Genomic DNA, 16,227 nt, shown 5'->3' with positions numbered 1-16,227 from the left:
AAAGGTTTTATTAAAAGAATGTTACAATAACACCGAATCCATTTAAATCCTAATAAAGAACTTAATAAAAGTATATTTTTTGCTCTAAAGTAAACTAAATTTCTTTCTGCCTAATTCTCCTTTTTTCCATTTTAACAACATTCCATATCAGCCCATAGCCATTACAGCTCGTTATTCATAAGATATTGACCATCTCCGTCAACTCATATTGTTCTAAATTCAATTGTTTCATCTTTTTATCTTGAAACAGATATTGTTTGTTTTGATTACGACAGTACCGTGGTAGATAAAATCGTTCATTATCTCAAAGTTATAGTTGCCAACATTCAGTATTTTCTTGAGTTCGTCTTTAAAAATTTTCTTGTGTTTATCCTTTAATTTTCGCTCGGAACGTTTCAATTCCGTTTATAACCCATTTCAGAGATTCATTACCGTTTTTTTTATATTGCGTTTACCGCTTGCCCTATATCGATAAGCATGTAGTATGTGACATGTATTGTTTTCTGTGAGGTGTGCCATTTTTATTGTCATCCGCTTTATGCTATATTTTTTTTTAGTAGGATGGTTCTTGTTGCTGTAACAGTGTGTTGTACACCTAGGCGGCAGCCCTTGCCGATTAAGGATTCCATCGGGTAAATCCGGTACTTACAACCGGCTGCCATGGGATTGTGGTAGGTGACCCCCATGGCGCAGAGATTAGCAAGTTCGCTTATGACGCCGCAAGCCTGGGTTCCAAACCTGACGAGAACATCCGAAAAAAAATGTTCTGCGGTGGTTATCCCTTTCTAATGCTGCCAACATTTCTGAGGTACAGTGGCCTTTGGAAAAAATGGTATGGCAGCCGTTTAAAAACTTAATCAGCCGTTTAAAAACTTATGGCAGCCGTTTAAAAACTTATCCCATACTGCGGCACACCGTTTCGGACTCGGCTATAAAAAGGAGTTCCCTTATCATTGAGCTTAGGTACTGGTGTAATGCCAGTAACTAGTAAATAGCGGATTTGTCAGGTCAATATTCCACAACATTTGTTCCAATCTTGTTGTTGTTGTAGCAGTGTGTGCTACACTGTATTCCTCTGCAGTTGATTCGTACTATTTTGACTTCTATAATGTGTACTGGACAATTCATATGTACTCGTCTATGGCTGTTGTACAAACGAGCGTCTTTAATAATAATTTTGAAACTTTATTCCGACACCTCTATTAAACGATTTTCTCCACACACTTCGTAGTATTCTTTTTTCTTCTTATGGAATAAACGTTTTCCTTTTCCCAGTTAACCTACGAGTTGCCACTAACTTCAGGGGTGCCCTGAATTTTTTAAGAATCGCTATAAGATTTCTGGTAGTAAAAAGATTTCTAATTGAGGGAGACGTTAAGGATAAAACCAGTACACGACGCCGAGTCGGCGCAAGCCGCTGGACTTAGCAAAACATAAAGAAAAATACGTAATGTAGCAGAGTCGGTAGTAATAGAGTTGGTAGTTGTAGTAAAGTAGGTAGTAGTAGTAGAGTAGGTAGTAGTAGTAGAGTAGGTAGTAGTAGTAGAGTAGGTAGTAGTAGTAGAGTAGGTAGTAGTAGTAGAGTAGGTAGTAGTAGTAGAGTAGGTAGTAGTAGTAGTAGTAGAGAAGCAAAAATACGACTTTTTGAGAAATGGCAACAAGCATGACAAACCAGACCTTATGGCAGATACACTTTCAAACTCCTTCCCTGTATACAGACATAGATTAAACCTAAACTTATACAAGTCTTTAGTAGCCATGGAAACATCGGTAAATATCTTCATAGATTCACACCAACGTGTGAACTCTATCGTGAAGACGAAGACAACATACAACATTCACTTCTTACTTGCAGACACTGGGAGAACAAAAGGGTGGCGCTTAATGGAGTCAAATGAGAAATGGATCAAATTCGGTGCTTTCATCCAAGAAGTGATGACGGTGAGTGAGATGGAGAAAAAAAAACAATAACGTGTAATGGACGAGAAAGTCGTTGAAAGAAATGGGAACTGTGAATAACAGTCAATGAACCCCACCCCGAAGTAATTCGAGAGCGGTCCCGGGGTGATGGTTTATGTGTGGGACCACTATTGATACTGCGTTACCATTACGTCAGAAAAAAAGTAGCAGAGTAGGTAGTTGTAGAGTAAATAGTAGTAGAGTAAGTGGTAGTAGAGTAAATGGTAGTAGAGTAAGTAGTAGTAGAGTAAGTAGTAGTAGAGTAAGTAGTAGTAGATTATTTCAGCCATATAACTTTTGTAATAAGTAGAGTCACTCTGTAATTAGCAGTTCACACTGAGCTAGTAACCCTATTAGCTGCCATATTTCGTCAAATCGACGAAAGGCGATTTTATTTTCGATTAAAATGTGTTTCCATACAGACCGATATCCCGAAAGGGTTTGAAGCCCATAAAAGCTTTATTTTTTATCCGATTTCGCTGACATTTGAAACAGTTAGTAGTTTTATGGTAAAGATCGGAATGTATTTAAAAATAGCTATCATATAGACCGATATGCCGATAAAGGGTCTGAAGCTCTAAAAGCTTTATTTATTACCCGATTTTGTTGAAATTTGAAAACTCAACAGTGACTTATATTTATTAGACCACTCAATGTCCGTGCATAAGTTATCCAATTTTCACCGGATTGCGACAAAAGGGGGTTTACATTTTTACCCGAGGTGGTGGGTATCCAAAGTTAGGCCCGGCCGAACTTAATGCCTTTTTACTTGTTTACTATTCTTCTTCTTTTTCAGGTGTGAAACGCACATAGGATAGTCTATAATTTGGTGGTCTTCTTCGCAAAACCACCTCGTATTACTTTTGTGTGACGAATTCCAAATGGCTTCTCTTTTTAATTGCAAATATTGTAACACTTGCAGAGGACATGCATATCATTAATGTGATTAAAATCATTTTGTTATAGAAGTTTTATAGTTTGATTGCTTACATTACGACTTCTATGTCTAAGGCGGCTAATGACAAGAGGCGTTGTTGCATCATTGCGATTGGAGCAAAGAAAATTGAGTTTCCCTAACCTCAATATTCCACATCAAACTTTTCTTTCTTTTTTTTTGCCTGGTTGCACCACAGCAAATAACAAATTACATGGAAGGACAGGGACCAAAGGTGTAGTAGTGTAAGTGAGGCAAGCGGCTGCTGCCACTGCCATCATCATTTATCTTACTAATTTGCCGCAATCTAATACATTAAATGATCATAAAGAACATTTCAATTAAAATAATTAACAAAAAAAACACACTCGCAAAGACAGTGAGATGGAGAGAGAGAGAGAGAGAAGAAGGCAGGCAAACAAGCATATGGAATTGCAGAAGCTGAAGTAAAAATAGCTTAGAAAGCTGGCAGGAAGGCATCAGCAGCAGCAACATTGAAGTTGAGCACTCAATTAAATACAGAAGAAGGTATAATTATCTGTTCACCCAAGAGTGGCCTATCGTTAAAGTTACAAGGGAGAGAATAATTTGTTACCGCATTGATGCGAATGTGTTGCACAGTGGCTATGAATCTTATATATAACAAGTAAAAGCGTACTAAGTTCGGCCGAATCTTATATACCCTCCACCATGGATCGCATTTGTCGAGTTCCTTTCGCGGTTTCTCTATCTAATTAAACAAAGGATAAAAGAAAATAATTGCTATGATATTGGAGCTATATCAAGTTAAATTCCGATTCGGACCATTATTGAATTGAATGTTGAAGATCATACTAGAAGTCATTGTATAAAATTTCAGTCAAGTTGAATAAGAATTGCGACCTTTAGGGGTTCAAAAATTAAAATAGAGAGATCGGTTTATATGGGAGCTCTATAAGGCTATACACCGATTCATCCATATTTAACACGTATGTTGAAGGTCATGAGAGAAGCCGTTGCACAAAATTTCAGCCAAATTATATAATAACTACGCCTTCTAGAGGCTAAAGAAGTCAAGGTCCCAGATCGGATTATATGGCAGCTATATCAGGTTATGGACCGATTTGAACCATATTTAGCACAATTGTTGGCAGTCATAGCGAAACACGTCATACAAAATTTCAGCCAAATCGGGTAAGAATTGCGCTTTCTAGTGACTCAAGAAGTCTAGACTCAAGATCGGTTTATATGGCAGCTATATCAAAACATGGACCGATATGGCCCATTTACAATCCCAATCGACTTACACTAATAAGAAGTATTTGTGCAAAATTTCAAGCGGCTATCTTTATTCCTTCGAAAGTTAACGTGCTTTCGACAGGCAGGCGAGTATTGCTAGATCGACTTCAAATGTCATGACGATCAAGAATATATATACTTTATGGGGTCTTAGGCGAATATTTCGAGGAGTTACAAACAAAATGACGAAATAAGTATACCCCCATCCTATGGTGGAGGGTATAAAAATAAATTTACGTTTGTTTGTTTGTATGTATGTTCTATATAGACTCAAAAACGGCTGAACCGATTTTCTTGAAATTTTCACAGATGGTGTAGAATGAACACGTGATAAAAATAGGGTAATTAATTTTTCGATATCTGAAGGGGGGAGGACCCTCCCCCTTACCCTAATTTTGAAAACGCCAAATCTCGTGCGTTTCAAGTGAAATTTTGTTTGCAATCTTATAGTAACCTTAAACCAAAAATTTGGTATCTAAATTTGCGGTGGGGTACTTGAGGGGACTGCCCCGCCTCCAAACATCCCAAAAGGACATATTTACCGACCATGGCAATATGGGGCTCAAATGAAAGGTGTTTAAGAGTAGAGTACGAATCTGATATATATTTTCTTTCAAGTCACTGAATTGCCGCCCCATTTCTCAAAACACTACCCAAACCGGACATATTTGCCAACTATGGAAATATGTAGCTCAAATGAAAGATATTTGAAAGTTGAGCGAGAATCTAATATAAACTTTTGGGACCAAGTATCTAAGGGCCGTCCCACCCCCATCACAACCCCCAAATAGGACTTTTTTCTGACCATGAAAATTTGGGCTTAAAGAGAGTGGAGCACGATGGTGATAGTATCTTATGGGTCCACCCTCCAAAATCGGACATTTTTGCCGTCAATATAGGGTATAGGGGCTCAAATGAAAGGTATTTGAGAAAACAAATTTTTGTATCCAATTTTCGGGCCAAGTGTTTAAGGGACGCCTCATTCCATAAACTCCAATTGGGGCAGAAATGTGTTACAACACGGGGCAGATATCAGGGATGGAACCTCATCCGAATCTCAATTGGACTAGAGTAACTCTGTTCGTCTATATTCGTCTGGTATGATGAAGTCGCCAGGTCATACTATATGAGGAGCTTGTAAATGGTGAGGTTTTGAATATACCCTCTGACATGTCTAGCACAGTGACTTCGGAAAGCCATGAAATTTAATAATTGAGCGCAGAATCTTCTCTACGAACAACTGAAGGGGGGAGTTATCGAAATACGTTTTCGATATGGTTCCTAATGCTTGACCAATCCACATTTTTCTTTCGTTGACATCAGGGACTATGAAGTGATTATGGGAAGATGGTTTAAGGTGAGATCTGCGCCCACTATCCAAGTAGCAACCACCTCACAGAAACATTCGGTTCAATGTTCATTTTCTAGGGCGAAGCGGTTCAGCGCTACAAAGATATCCTCTAGCTCATGCAGAGTAGCAGGCTGGTCTAAATAACATTCTTGAGGTTATGGTAGCGTAAGCGGTCAACAGCTATCGATTGAATAATGTTCTTCGAGACCATTCGCTTCCCATAGCACCTAAAGAAGTTAATTTCCCTAAACAAATCAGATCAGTTCTGGCTCCAATATTTTCCGGCATATGCGTCGGCTCATTTCCTATGATTTCTGTGAAAATCAAAGCTTTTTTAAAAATTAAATATTTTGGTGGAAATTTAAATTTTTTGTGAAAAACAATTTCTGCGAGCATTAACATTTTTCTGTGCAATTACACATTTTTTGTAAAAATTCAAATTATCTGTTAAAATCCAAACTTTCTTGGAAAAAATTTAATATTTCTACAAAAATCAATATTTTTCTGTGAAAATGCTCATTTTCTGTGAAAATGCTCATTTTCTGTGAAAATTTCAATTTTCTGTGAAAATTTCAATTTTCTGTGAAAATTTCAATTTTCTGTGAAAATTTAAATTTTCTGTAAAAATTTCAATTTTTTGTGAAAATTTCAATTTTTTGTAAAAATTTAAAATTTTCTATGAAAATCAAACTGCGACGACATTTTCTATTTGAAGTCAAATTTTTTTCGAGACTTTTACGTAATTTTTCTATAAAAATCTGGATAAATTGTGTTACGAAATAAAATATTGTCGAAATTTTCTACCAAATTCAAGTTTCATTTCATTCCACTGTGCTGCTTTTACGTTAATGGTAATGAAATGACTCTAATGGTGGTTGTGAATAATTCGTACAAATACTTGAGCAGTCACGCTGTAAAGAAAAAAGCATCAACTCCTGCCTAATTATAATTAAACATGCGAACGCATCAGCATTACAAGTCATGGAGAGTAGAACAGAACAGAGCAGTCTCAACACCAAACTCATATGGGGCAGTATGAAAATGAGCTAGTATAGCAGAGAGGGTTCGAATGGGAGTCATAGGGAAACAAACGGCTTTAAACATTCCAGAGATACAAGGCAAGCAACAACATATCCTTCCCACATACATACATATATAAAAACGCATTATTTTGATTCATTCAGTCACCCATACACCAGTCATACATCCACGTGCATTGCCACCGCAAAACTTGATTACCTCTGTTACCACTCGCACTGCTGAATGCCGAGATGGTTATTCTTTCCAGCCATACAGGGGCCATAGCTACCACGCATGAAACCAACTCTCATCATGGCAAAGAAATTGAAACATTTAAAAATTAATTCCAACTCTCGAGTGCGATTTGATGAGAGAAACTCGCACGTGCCGGCACCATCCCGGTTAATCATATTCGCTGTAGTCATCACTTGATTGAATTTTCTAAATTCTTGCGTTTGTTCGTTTAGAGTGCCGATTGCTTCCTCAAGTTACGTTGCGTTGCTTTGCGTTGTCATCCAAGGAATCGCAATGAATGGCATCGCTTTAACGGTAGCCCCCGCTAAGCAAAGCCGTCATACGAGACAATAACAATAAATAAATTTATTAACATGCTCTTCACACAGCTCCCAAGGCTCTCGAAGTCCACAAGAGGTGGATGAATTGTCTAATCAACAACCTCCCTTCTTTTTGCATCATAATGCAGCATTTACGCATCTATGTATGTATGTATTCATTAGCCACCAACAAGGTAAGGATCATTATGCCCGAAGATGGACAAAAGAAAGAAATAGGCAATTAATTTAGATTCGCCACTAATTAAATACCTACATCGCCCAAGGTTTCAGTGAAAATAAAAATTCTTTGTTGCGCAATTGCATGTGAATGACAGATAAATAGTGAAGGTTTTGCCGCAAATAAGGGCATAACAATGGGATTTTTTTTTACACGAATGAAGAAGATCTTATTAATAGAAAATTTCGTACAGTATAACAATCCTATATCTGAATCCTATATTACCTTTTTTGGTCTATAGATTCGGACGGAGGTTTTAGGATCATTTAAGTTTGGATGTTAGATGTACTCCATTCGTAGAAGAATTTATTTGAGCCCGATAGATTTTGGGAGTGTGAAAGCCCCCAGGGTGGTGGTTGGAAGGGCCCGAGGGTGGTGTGGGCTCCCGAAAGTGGGTATGAACTTAGTGCTCTACTCCAAAATACCTTTCATTTGAGCCCCATATCTCCATAGACGGCAAGCATGTCTGGTTTTGGGGAATGGCGGGGCCACTCAGTGACTTGACCCTGAATATGTATATCAAATTTGTGTTCTACTTTAAAAAAAAACTCTTATTTGAGCCCCATATTACAATGGTCAGCAAATACGTCCTGTTGGGGGTGGTGTTATGAGGGTGGGGAGGCCCCTTAGACACTTTTTCCCGAATATTGATACAAGATTCGTGTTTCACTCCCAAAGGCCATTCAATTGAGTCCCATATTGCTATGGTAGTATGGTCCTCTTTTTGGGATGTTTTTGAGGAGGGCGACCATATATACCACATTTGGATATCAGATTCTTATTCTAATTGCAAATACCTTTCATTTCAGTCTCATATTGCCGTGGTTGGTAAATATGTCCGATTAAGGGGTTGGGGTGGTCCATCAAACACTTGGTCCGACAATTGAATATCAGATACGTTTTCTAATCTTAAATACATTTCATTTGTGTCACATATTGTCGTGGATAGGTTTTGGGGTGGGGTGGTACCCCATCCTAATTTTGGATATCAAATTTTTGTTTTTAGGTTACTATAAGAGAATACACAAAATTTTGCAAAATCGCACCACCCATCGTCGAGATCTGGCGTTTCTGAAAATAAGGGTAAGGGGGAGAGTAGTTAGGGTAAGAAGGTTGCTGTTGTTGTTGTTGTAGCAGTGTGTTGTACACTAAGGCGGCAGCCCTTGACGATGAAGGACTTCATCGGGTCAATCCGGTACGTACAACCGGCTGCCTTGGGATTGAAGGGTAAGAAGGTAGTTGCCGTTAGTTGTGGTGTTTAATTGTTTGTTTTTTTTTTAAATTATGTACATTTGAGCGTTAAAACAAGTATAAGCGTGACAAGTTCATCCGGGCCGAATCTTATGTACCCTCCATTACGGATCGAAATTGTCCAGTCCTTTGCCTGGTATTCTTTATAGACATACAAAGGATCACGGATACAAATTGCTTTGCTATGGGAGCTATATTGGCAAAACTTGACTTGGATGTTGGAGACCATAGTAGAAGTCATTGTGAAGAATTCTGGAGGCTTAAGAAGTCAAGATCCGAGATCGGTTTATATGGCAGCTATATCAAAACATGAACCCATATGATACATTTACAATCTCAACCGATCTGCACTAAAAGGAAGTATTTGTAAAAATTTTCAAGTCAAATCGGACAAGATTTGCAAAATTTATCCGGTACGTACAACCGGCTGTCATGGGATTGAATTATATATGTCGTGCATGCTGACCGCCATAAGAGAGGTCAATATGCAAAATTTTAGAAAAATTGGATAATAATTGCGCCATTATTGGCTCAAGAAAACAACTTGGTGGAGGTCCACTAAACGCCGTTTTAATGCTCTTACAGTTACTGGTACAACATTTTAGAGTCCTAGCTGCTTCGTGGGATTTGATGCCTTTAAAAGCGGTCTTTGGGCCCATAGATCAGTCGACATGTCCACTGAGGAGTTTTTAGAATTGATGCCCATCAGACATATGGCCGTAAATTCGGTTGTTAGATAATAACTCTTACATATTATTTCAATAACCTTTCACAAAACACCCATATTGTCTCAACCAGGTAAAGATGTCCGCTCAGTAGGCTTTTGCGTGTGAGATTGTTCTTCAAAGATACTTGAACCCAAATTTGAATATCAGGCGAGTTTTTAGGGTACTATAGAAGCGAAAGAGGCCACCGTATCGCAGAGGTTAGCATGTCCGCCTATGACGCTGCACGCATGGTTTCAAATCCTGGCGAGACCAACAAAAAAATTTTTCAACGGTGGTTTTCCCCTCTTAATGCTTGGCAACATTTGTGAGGTACTATGCCATGTAAAACTTCTCTCCAAGGAGGTGTCGCACAGCGGCACGCCATTCTGACTCGGCTTTAAAAAGGATGCCCCTTATCATCGAGCTTAGACTTAAATCGGACTGCACTCATTAATACGTGAGAAGTTTGCCCCCATTCCTTAGTGGAATGTTCATGGGCAAAATTTGCAATATAGAAGCGAAATCAACAATTTCTTTAAATCTATCAACATCACGTTTTTAAAATCTGGCTAAGAGAGAAAAAAACCCTGCTCCTTGAAGCACCTCCCCATTATTCTTTCCATTGGTCGAAAATTAGAAGAATGCTGATTGGTATGGCTTCAAATAGTACACGAGTATTGTTTTCTAATGTTCTCGTTGAACCCTGGCGTTCAACGTCATATGCGGATATGCTAACCTCTGCGCTACGGTGGCCTCCGGGGATAAAGACAAAAATAATACAACAACTCCATGTAAATAATCACTCTCTATGTTGCCAAAGCTATAAATCTACAAAATAATAAAATACTGGAAGAAGGTGGACGTTGATAAAATTTGCCGGACCCGTTTCTAGGACCCAAAAATTGCATTTTATTGGTTTTGATAACAATAATTGGGGGAGCAACGTTTTTTCTCCATCTTAAATACTAAGAAAATGAAACATTTTAAGGGCCAACTAAATGAGAAGCAAATAAGAGCGAAGATGATGAACACAATTTGCTTCTTACGCCCGATCATGACACCGAATTGTTCCACAGCCTTATAACCAAATTAAAAAAAAATCTTTAAGAAATTAGTCCAAAACTTCAAGCTAAGTCCAAATTTCAATTTGACCTAGAATAAATTTTAAGTGGGATTTTTATATTAATTTGTCAAAGGATTAATTTTGTTATTTCCGCATCATCCAGTAGAGCCTTGTAACAATCTCCTTAACTATCCATTTTAAAGTGACCATAGTCTAAAGCATTGTAAGCAACTACAACAGAACAATTTCAATTTGATGGGTTAAAACTCTTTGCAATCTTTTAAAGTTTTGTTTATATTTGGCTATAAGTTTTTGAGTTCTAAAATCAAAATTCCAAATCAAATATGTGGCCTATCGAATTGCTATACTATATCCACGTGTAATATGTTTATCTCGCCACGTAAGCTGGTACGTAAAATAAATCAAAAAAGGGCTAATTCATCACATATAATGTATACTCATTTCCTGAAGAATAATTTATTCGAAGATATAAAATAACATCAAATTCAAAATAGTAATGGGGCATTTCAAAACATATCCAATAAAATTCATATTGGCATTGAAAGTAAACAAAGTTGAAATGTGAGTGAAAACAGTAGTTTATAGTACTGAATGTATGTAGTTTTGCAGGTATGCATGTATATTAGAGATAATCTTGAAAGAATTGTGAATGCTGCTCAGAAACAGCGCAGCAACACCATCAGCAGCTACAGTGGTATTTAAAAACAATTCAACTCGATTCCTCACCATCATCGCCATCTTCATCATCGTCATCAGAACCGTCTATTAACATACTTAGAAATTCTTGTTGATTTTCACTAATCAACTCCAAGAGGGCTGGATTTGATTCTCCAATTCTTTGAATGGCTGCATCTATTAATTCTGGATGTTGCTGTAAAGCACTACGCAAATTCTGAAAAACCGGATCTCCTCGAAAAACTTCAAAGGGTGTCATGGAAAGATCGGCATCGGTCTCTGTATAGCTATCGCCCTCAGGTGTAGATGGCGACGTGGGAATGCCTTCAATCAAGTACTCAATGGCCCTTTCGGGATTGTTAAAACTTGCCCTTAGGGCTCTACGAACATCATGTTCCACATAGCCCATACTGACGATTTGAGCTACCATGGCATCAGTTTCTGGATTACTCGTTGCGGATGCTGTTGGTGTAGACACTGGTGCTGGTGGAGGAGGCGTCTTAAATTCTTGGTCTGGGGTTTCCTCTTTGGGTTTTATGTCTTCCACTTTTGGTTTCTCTTCCTTTGGAGGAGTCGACACATCTGGCTTTTCTATCAGTGGCAGAGGCTGCTTCAAAATCATTATAACCAGAAACTTTTTCACATCAATGTTGTACGAACTGATTTTGTCCTCATTACTAAGAATTTTACCGGCATAAATCAATTTCTGCAATTCTGGCTTGACCCCCACATCAGGGTACAGTGACAATTCTTTCTTCAGGTCATATACTGTCTTTGTTTCATCTATCTCCACAACAAGGGATTTCTGGTTGAGAGTTTTCACCTGTAGTTTCATCTTAAATTAAATAATTGTCTGGTTGTTGTACTTCACAAACTTCGCAATTTAGAATAAATAACAACGAAACACATGCATGTGGAAACAACACACACACACACGTTCACAAAACAATCCGAAAATCTGACAGTTTGCACGTTTTGCCAGTGTTGATAAAATGAGTACTTTTCTAATGCTACGAATGGAAAACTCATCGTTGATATTTGTGTACACAGCAAGAAAATGTTAATGGGTAAGAACAGGCAATGATGGTTTTTTTTGGAACCATGAATGATTTTTGTGGTTGCACTAGGAATTATCTACATAAAAATAAGTATATATAAAAAATAATTTTTACTTTTTTCTTATTCATCTGTTTTATACACATTGGAACGATTTATTTACTTATGATTGTAGTAAAAAAAACCTTCGCGGCCAAAAATGCATTACTAAGAATACATACCGAAATAGAAAAACTTGTATCTCTACATGTATATACAAACTTTATACATAATAAAATTCATATACGAAAATTTATTAAAACATTTTAGAAAATATTAGGTTAGGTTTACTGCAATATTTAAAGGAAAGGCAGATCCTTAGGCTAAGTTTCAAAAACATATTTTGGTGATGAGTAAGTCGATGAGATTTTGGGACTAGAGCTTAGTCTGACATTCATATTTAAGATTGATGACATTTTGAGGTTTTCTGGCATTCATACTAGAGGCCGAATATAAAAAAATTTAACGTTAAGTTACTAGAGGGTGGCCCATCCCAAAACTCTCCAGATGGGCGGAGAATGTCAATATTTATCGAATAAAATCAGGATTTGGGAGTTGTTGTTGTTGTAGTAGCAGTGTGTGGTACACTGGCATGGGATTTTTATAATAGCAGGGTGCTGGGTTTCATCCATTCGTTTTTCGCATGCGGTTCTGGCAATCCGAACAAAAACAAGGTCCCTGGGTTCTCCATAATCCCGACACTGACTAGAAATGTACGGAGCCGGCGCTTCGGAATGTGCCTCTCCCATGACGAAAAAAGGACAAAAACGTACACTGAGGCGGCTACGCCTGACTGGAGGGTATTCCACCGAGTCAATTCGGTAGATAGAACCGGCTGACATGGGATTGAAGATTGCGTTTCTGGCATTTGCAGTATCTGTGCCAAAAATAGGCATTTAGACCGAATATGACAATATGGGAGGTAGAGTTTGCGCAAAAGACATGCCGAAATGGGGTCTCGGGAAACATTGTAAGTTTTAAATCAAAATTTTTTTACAAATACGCAAGCAAATAAAACAACACATGCGTTTAGAAAAAGGGCCGGAGTGAGGAGGAAATCACCTAAAAAATAGTCAATCTCTCAGGTTGCTGTACAGGTATAAAGGTATGTTGTGGATATTCAAAGCTCGGCCCGGTCGAATTTACGCGTTCTTACTCTTTTTTTTTGTTGAAAATGTGCATCTTTTAAGTTATGTGTAGAACACCCTATACCAAAACTTCAATGAATGCGCATGTACAAAAGACCGAATGTAAAGTATATTGGGGTAGAGTACAAATCTAATATCCAAATTTGGGGCATAGTACTCACATAAAAGTTATACGTCAGCACAATATCAAAATTTAGAATAAAAGCCAGGACAGTATGGAATTTAAATATTTATAAGGCATTGTAGGAGAAAGACATTTATAGACAAGCTAAGCTGAGCTAAGCTTTTCGGGGGATAGCACTAGTTAATAATTGTGTCCAAAATGCATTTGTAAAAAATGGAGAAACTCACAAACGACTGCAAATCACTAACATTTATTATCGAATTTCGTGCTCTGGGAAGGTAGATGGATATCTACTGTTTTATCAAAAGATTGTGCTAATGATGAGGCTCATTTCTGGCTACGTAATTAAGTACTGGCGCAAGGCGGATTTAACAAGATGGTCTCACGCGAACAGCTGTTAACAGCCGGCCAGGTTTGACGGTATTAAGATGTCAGATTTTTTATTGCATTCTCTTTGTTTTCATCCTCTTTTTCGCATATTCACGCACACGAATGCACATAAACACACACAAATTTCTTTGTGTGGTTTGGCAAAGCGTCGATCAGCTTGATGGCACAATGGCGGATTGCACCATAAGATTTGTGGTTGTTGTACAAATGAGACCACCTTTAATTGTTTCGCCATGGTAAGGACGGATAAGTAACTTGACAAACCGTCCCATCTGGGGTCTAGAGCAGCCACATGCCGTACAAGAGTTACCGAATCTTACCGAAAACCGACAGTTTTGTGTGTTTTATGAGCTACTGGCATCATAGGAACAATACGACCGCGGAAGAAATGTTACCGTAAAAATTAATTCAAACGGGAAGAAGGGGCGAGCCACCGTGGTGCAGAGGTTAGTATGTCCGTCAATGACGCCGATTGGCTGGGTTCAAATCCCGGCGTAAACATCAGAAAATATTTCAGCAGTGGTTATCCCAGTACTAATGCTGGCTGAATTTGTGAGATATTCCGACATGCAAAAACTTCTATACCAAGGGGTGTCGCTATGCAGCACGCCGTTCGGACTCGGCATAAAAAAAGAGGGACCGCTTATAATAGAGCTTAAATTTTAATCCGATTGAAATCATTGATATGAGAAAAGTATTCCATGTTCCTTAATGGAATGTTCATGGGATATTTAGTATATAGAACGGGAAGCACTAGAACTCTGGTATACATGTAGTCCAAATCATTAGCGCAGAAAGGCCTGCGCCATTGTTTTCGATAAAATTTTCTACTTTTATTGCTGTTCAAAAAACTTAACTGTCTCCAGAAAGTTGGGATGGCTTTGCTTATGGTCCAAATAAAATAATATAACGGTTAGTAAAATTTTTAAAAGTGTTAAAAATTTTACTAAAAGTGAAAGAGAAGTTACATCAATTTCAAGTATAGAATTTAAATGATTTTTTGAAATTCATACATTTACTACCAAAAAGTACAAATGACTTCGATAAACCTGATATTGTTCCATTACAGCGAAGGAAATTAGCTAGAGAAGGATTCCAAAGTTTTTTTCAAGCCCCAAACATTTTTAAAAGATCATAGTATCAATGCCAGAAAATTTACTTTTAATGTTATATTTGGTACTATGTGGTGCCCATTTCCGAAACCTATAGGCCGATCGGGACAACATGGAGGGAACAAAAAAGTCTTAGATATAGAGCATTAATTTAATAATATTAGTCTACTGTCGATCGGAAAAAACTGAACGAATAAAAAAAAATACTTTGGAGATTGAGGAAGAGCTGGCAAACTATCGATATACGCAACATTCGATATTTTCGATATTTTTCAAAAAAAATATCGATAACTACCGATACCAGCGTTAATTTCAGTAACTTCAAAGCAAGGCAAAAATATATATTTCTCTCTCAAGTTCCTAGTTTTTGCAAAATAAAACAAGAAAAGAAAAAGAGTTCGGCTAAGCAAAAGAGTACGGCTAAGCAAGCGTACTTGGAAAAGTTATAAGTAGGACGTCTGCCTGAAGGAACTCAGAGGCAAATCAGACTTTACCATGTACAAGTTCATACATACTGCTGGTAAATGATTTGATTCTGCTATTGCTATGAAGTTAACCTAAAGAACCACATAACATCGACCCTAAAGTAACCAAATTACATTACATCGAAATTACATTACATTACACGAGGAGGAAAATTCCCCCATACAGGACTTTTTTTCGAAACATTGGGTTTACTATTATTTTCTTGCAACGGATTTGAGTTGATGAAGTTCGTAATGGCCACAGATCACCACAGGATAAGAATCTCTCTTCATCTAATCAAGCGGCTAAATAGAAAGACCAGAATATGTCTTCAATGAAAAATTTTCATCATTTGCTTCTTATAATTAAAAAAAAAACAACTCTTTTCAATATTCATGTATAAAATGTACATACAACTTTTTCTTGTAAAATAAAATGATAAATAGCCTGTCCAAAGAAGACCCATTAAAACATTGGCAACAAGAAACGTGTTTTGTTAACTTCGAAATGCGTTGTGATTTTCTCGAGTTTTTCCATTCAAATAACCACTGGTTGTTGAAGAATAAATAATTACATACAACAACACAGGCGATTCTCGCATAAAAACATTCATTAATGGGACAACTTTGGCTAGGAAATCGTATCAAGGGGTTAGGGTATTGGTGAATGAATTTCAGCTGCTTACAATTTTAACTTATCACTCCTTGGGGAAATGCTTGGACACATACCCCTTTTTGGCCGAACAAGCACAGAGTAAGGATACGGGATAGGATGGCCCCGAACTATTTATTTATTTGTGAAATAAGAAAAGCAAACACTGATTTATTGCAGTTGGTCACTTT

General features: G+C 37.6%; 2 protein-coding genes across 2 annotated transcripts in view; both read right to left on the bottom strand.

Moving 5' to 3' along the window:
- The window catches only part of LOC106082004 (LIM domain transcription factor LMO4-B), a 144,715-nt gene that overhangs the window by 103,521 nt on the left and 24,967 nt on the right, over window positions 1-16,227 (bottom strand). The gene's annotated exons all lie outside the window — the stretch shown is intronic.
- Window positions 10,793-12,016, bottom strand: LOC106082005 (UV excision repair protein RAD23 homolog A). The gene has a single exon (XM_013244300.2). It carries the CDS (start codon window positions 11,884-11,886, stop codon window positions 11,086-11,088), a length of 801 nt encoding a protein of 266 aa, XP_013099754.1. The 5' UTR covers window positions 11,887-12,016; the 3' UTR covers window positions 10,793-11,085.

This window comes from Stomoxys calcitrans, chromosome 4 (genome assembly GCF_963082655.1).
Source record: "Stomoxys calcitrans chromosome 4, idStoCalc2.1, whole genome shotgun sequence".
In the NCBI taxonomy this organism is placed as follows: Eukaryota; Metazoa; Arthropoda; class Insecta; order Diptera; family Muscidae; genus Stomoxys; species Stomoxys calcitrans.
The sequence above is the reverse complement of the archived record's forward strand: the minus strand, read 5'-3'. Positions and strand labels throughout refer to the sequence as shown.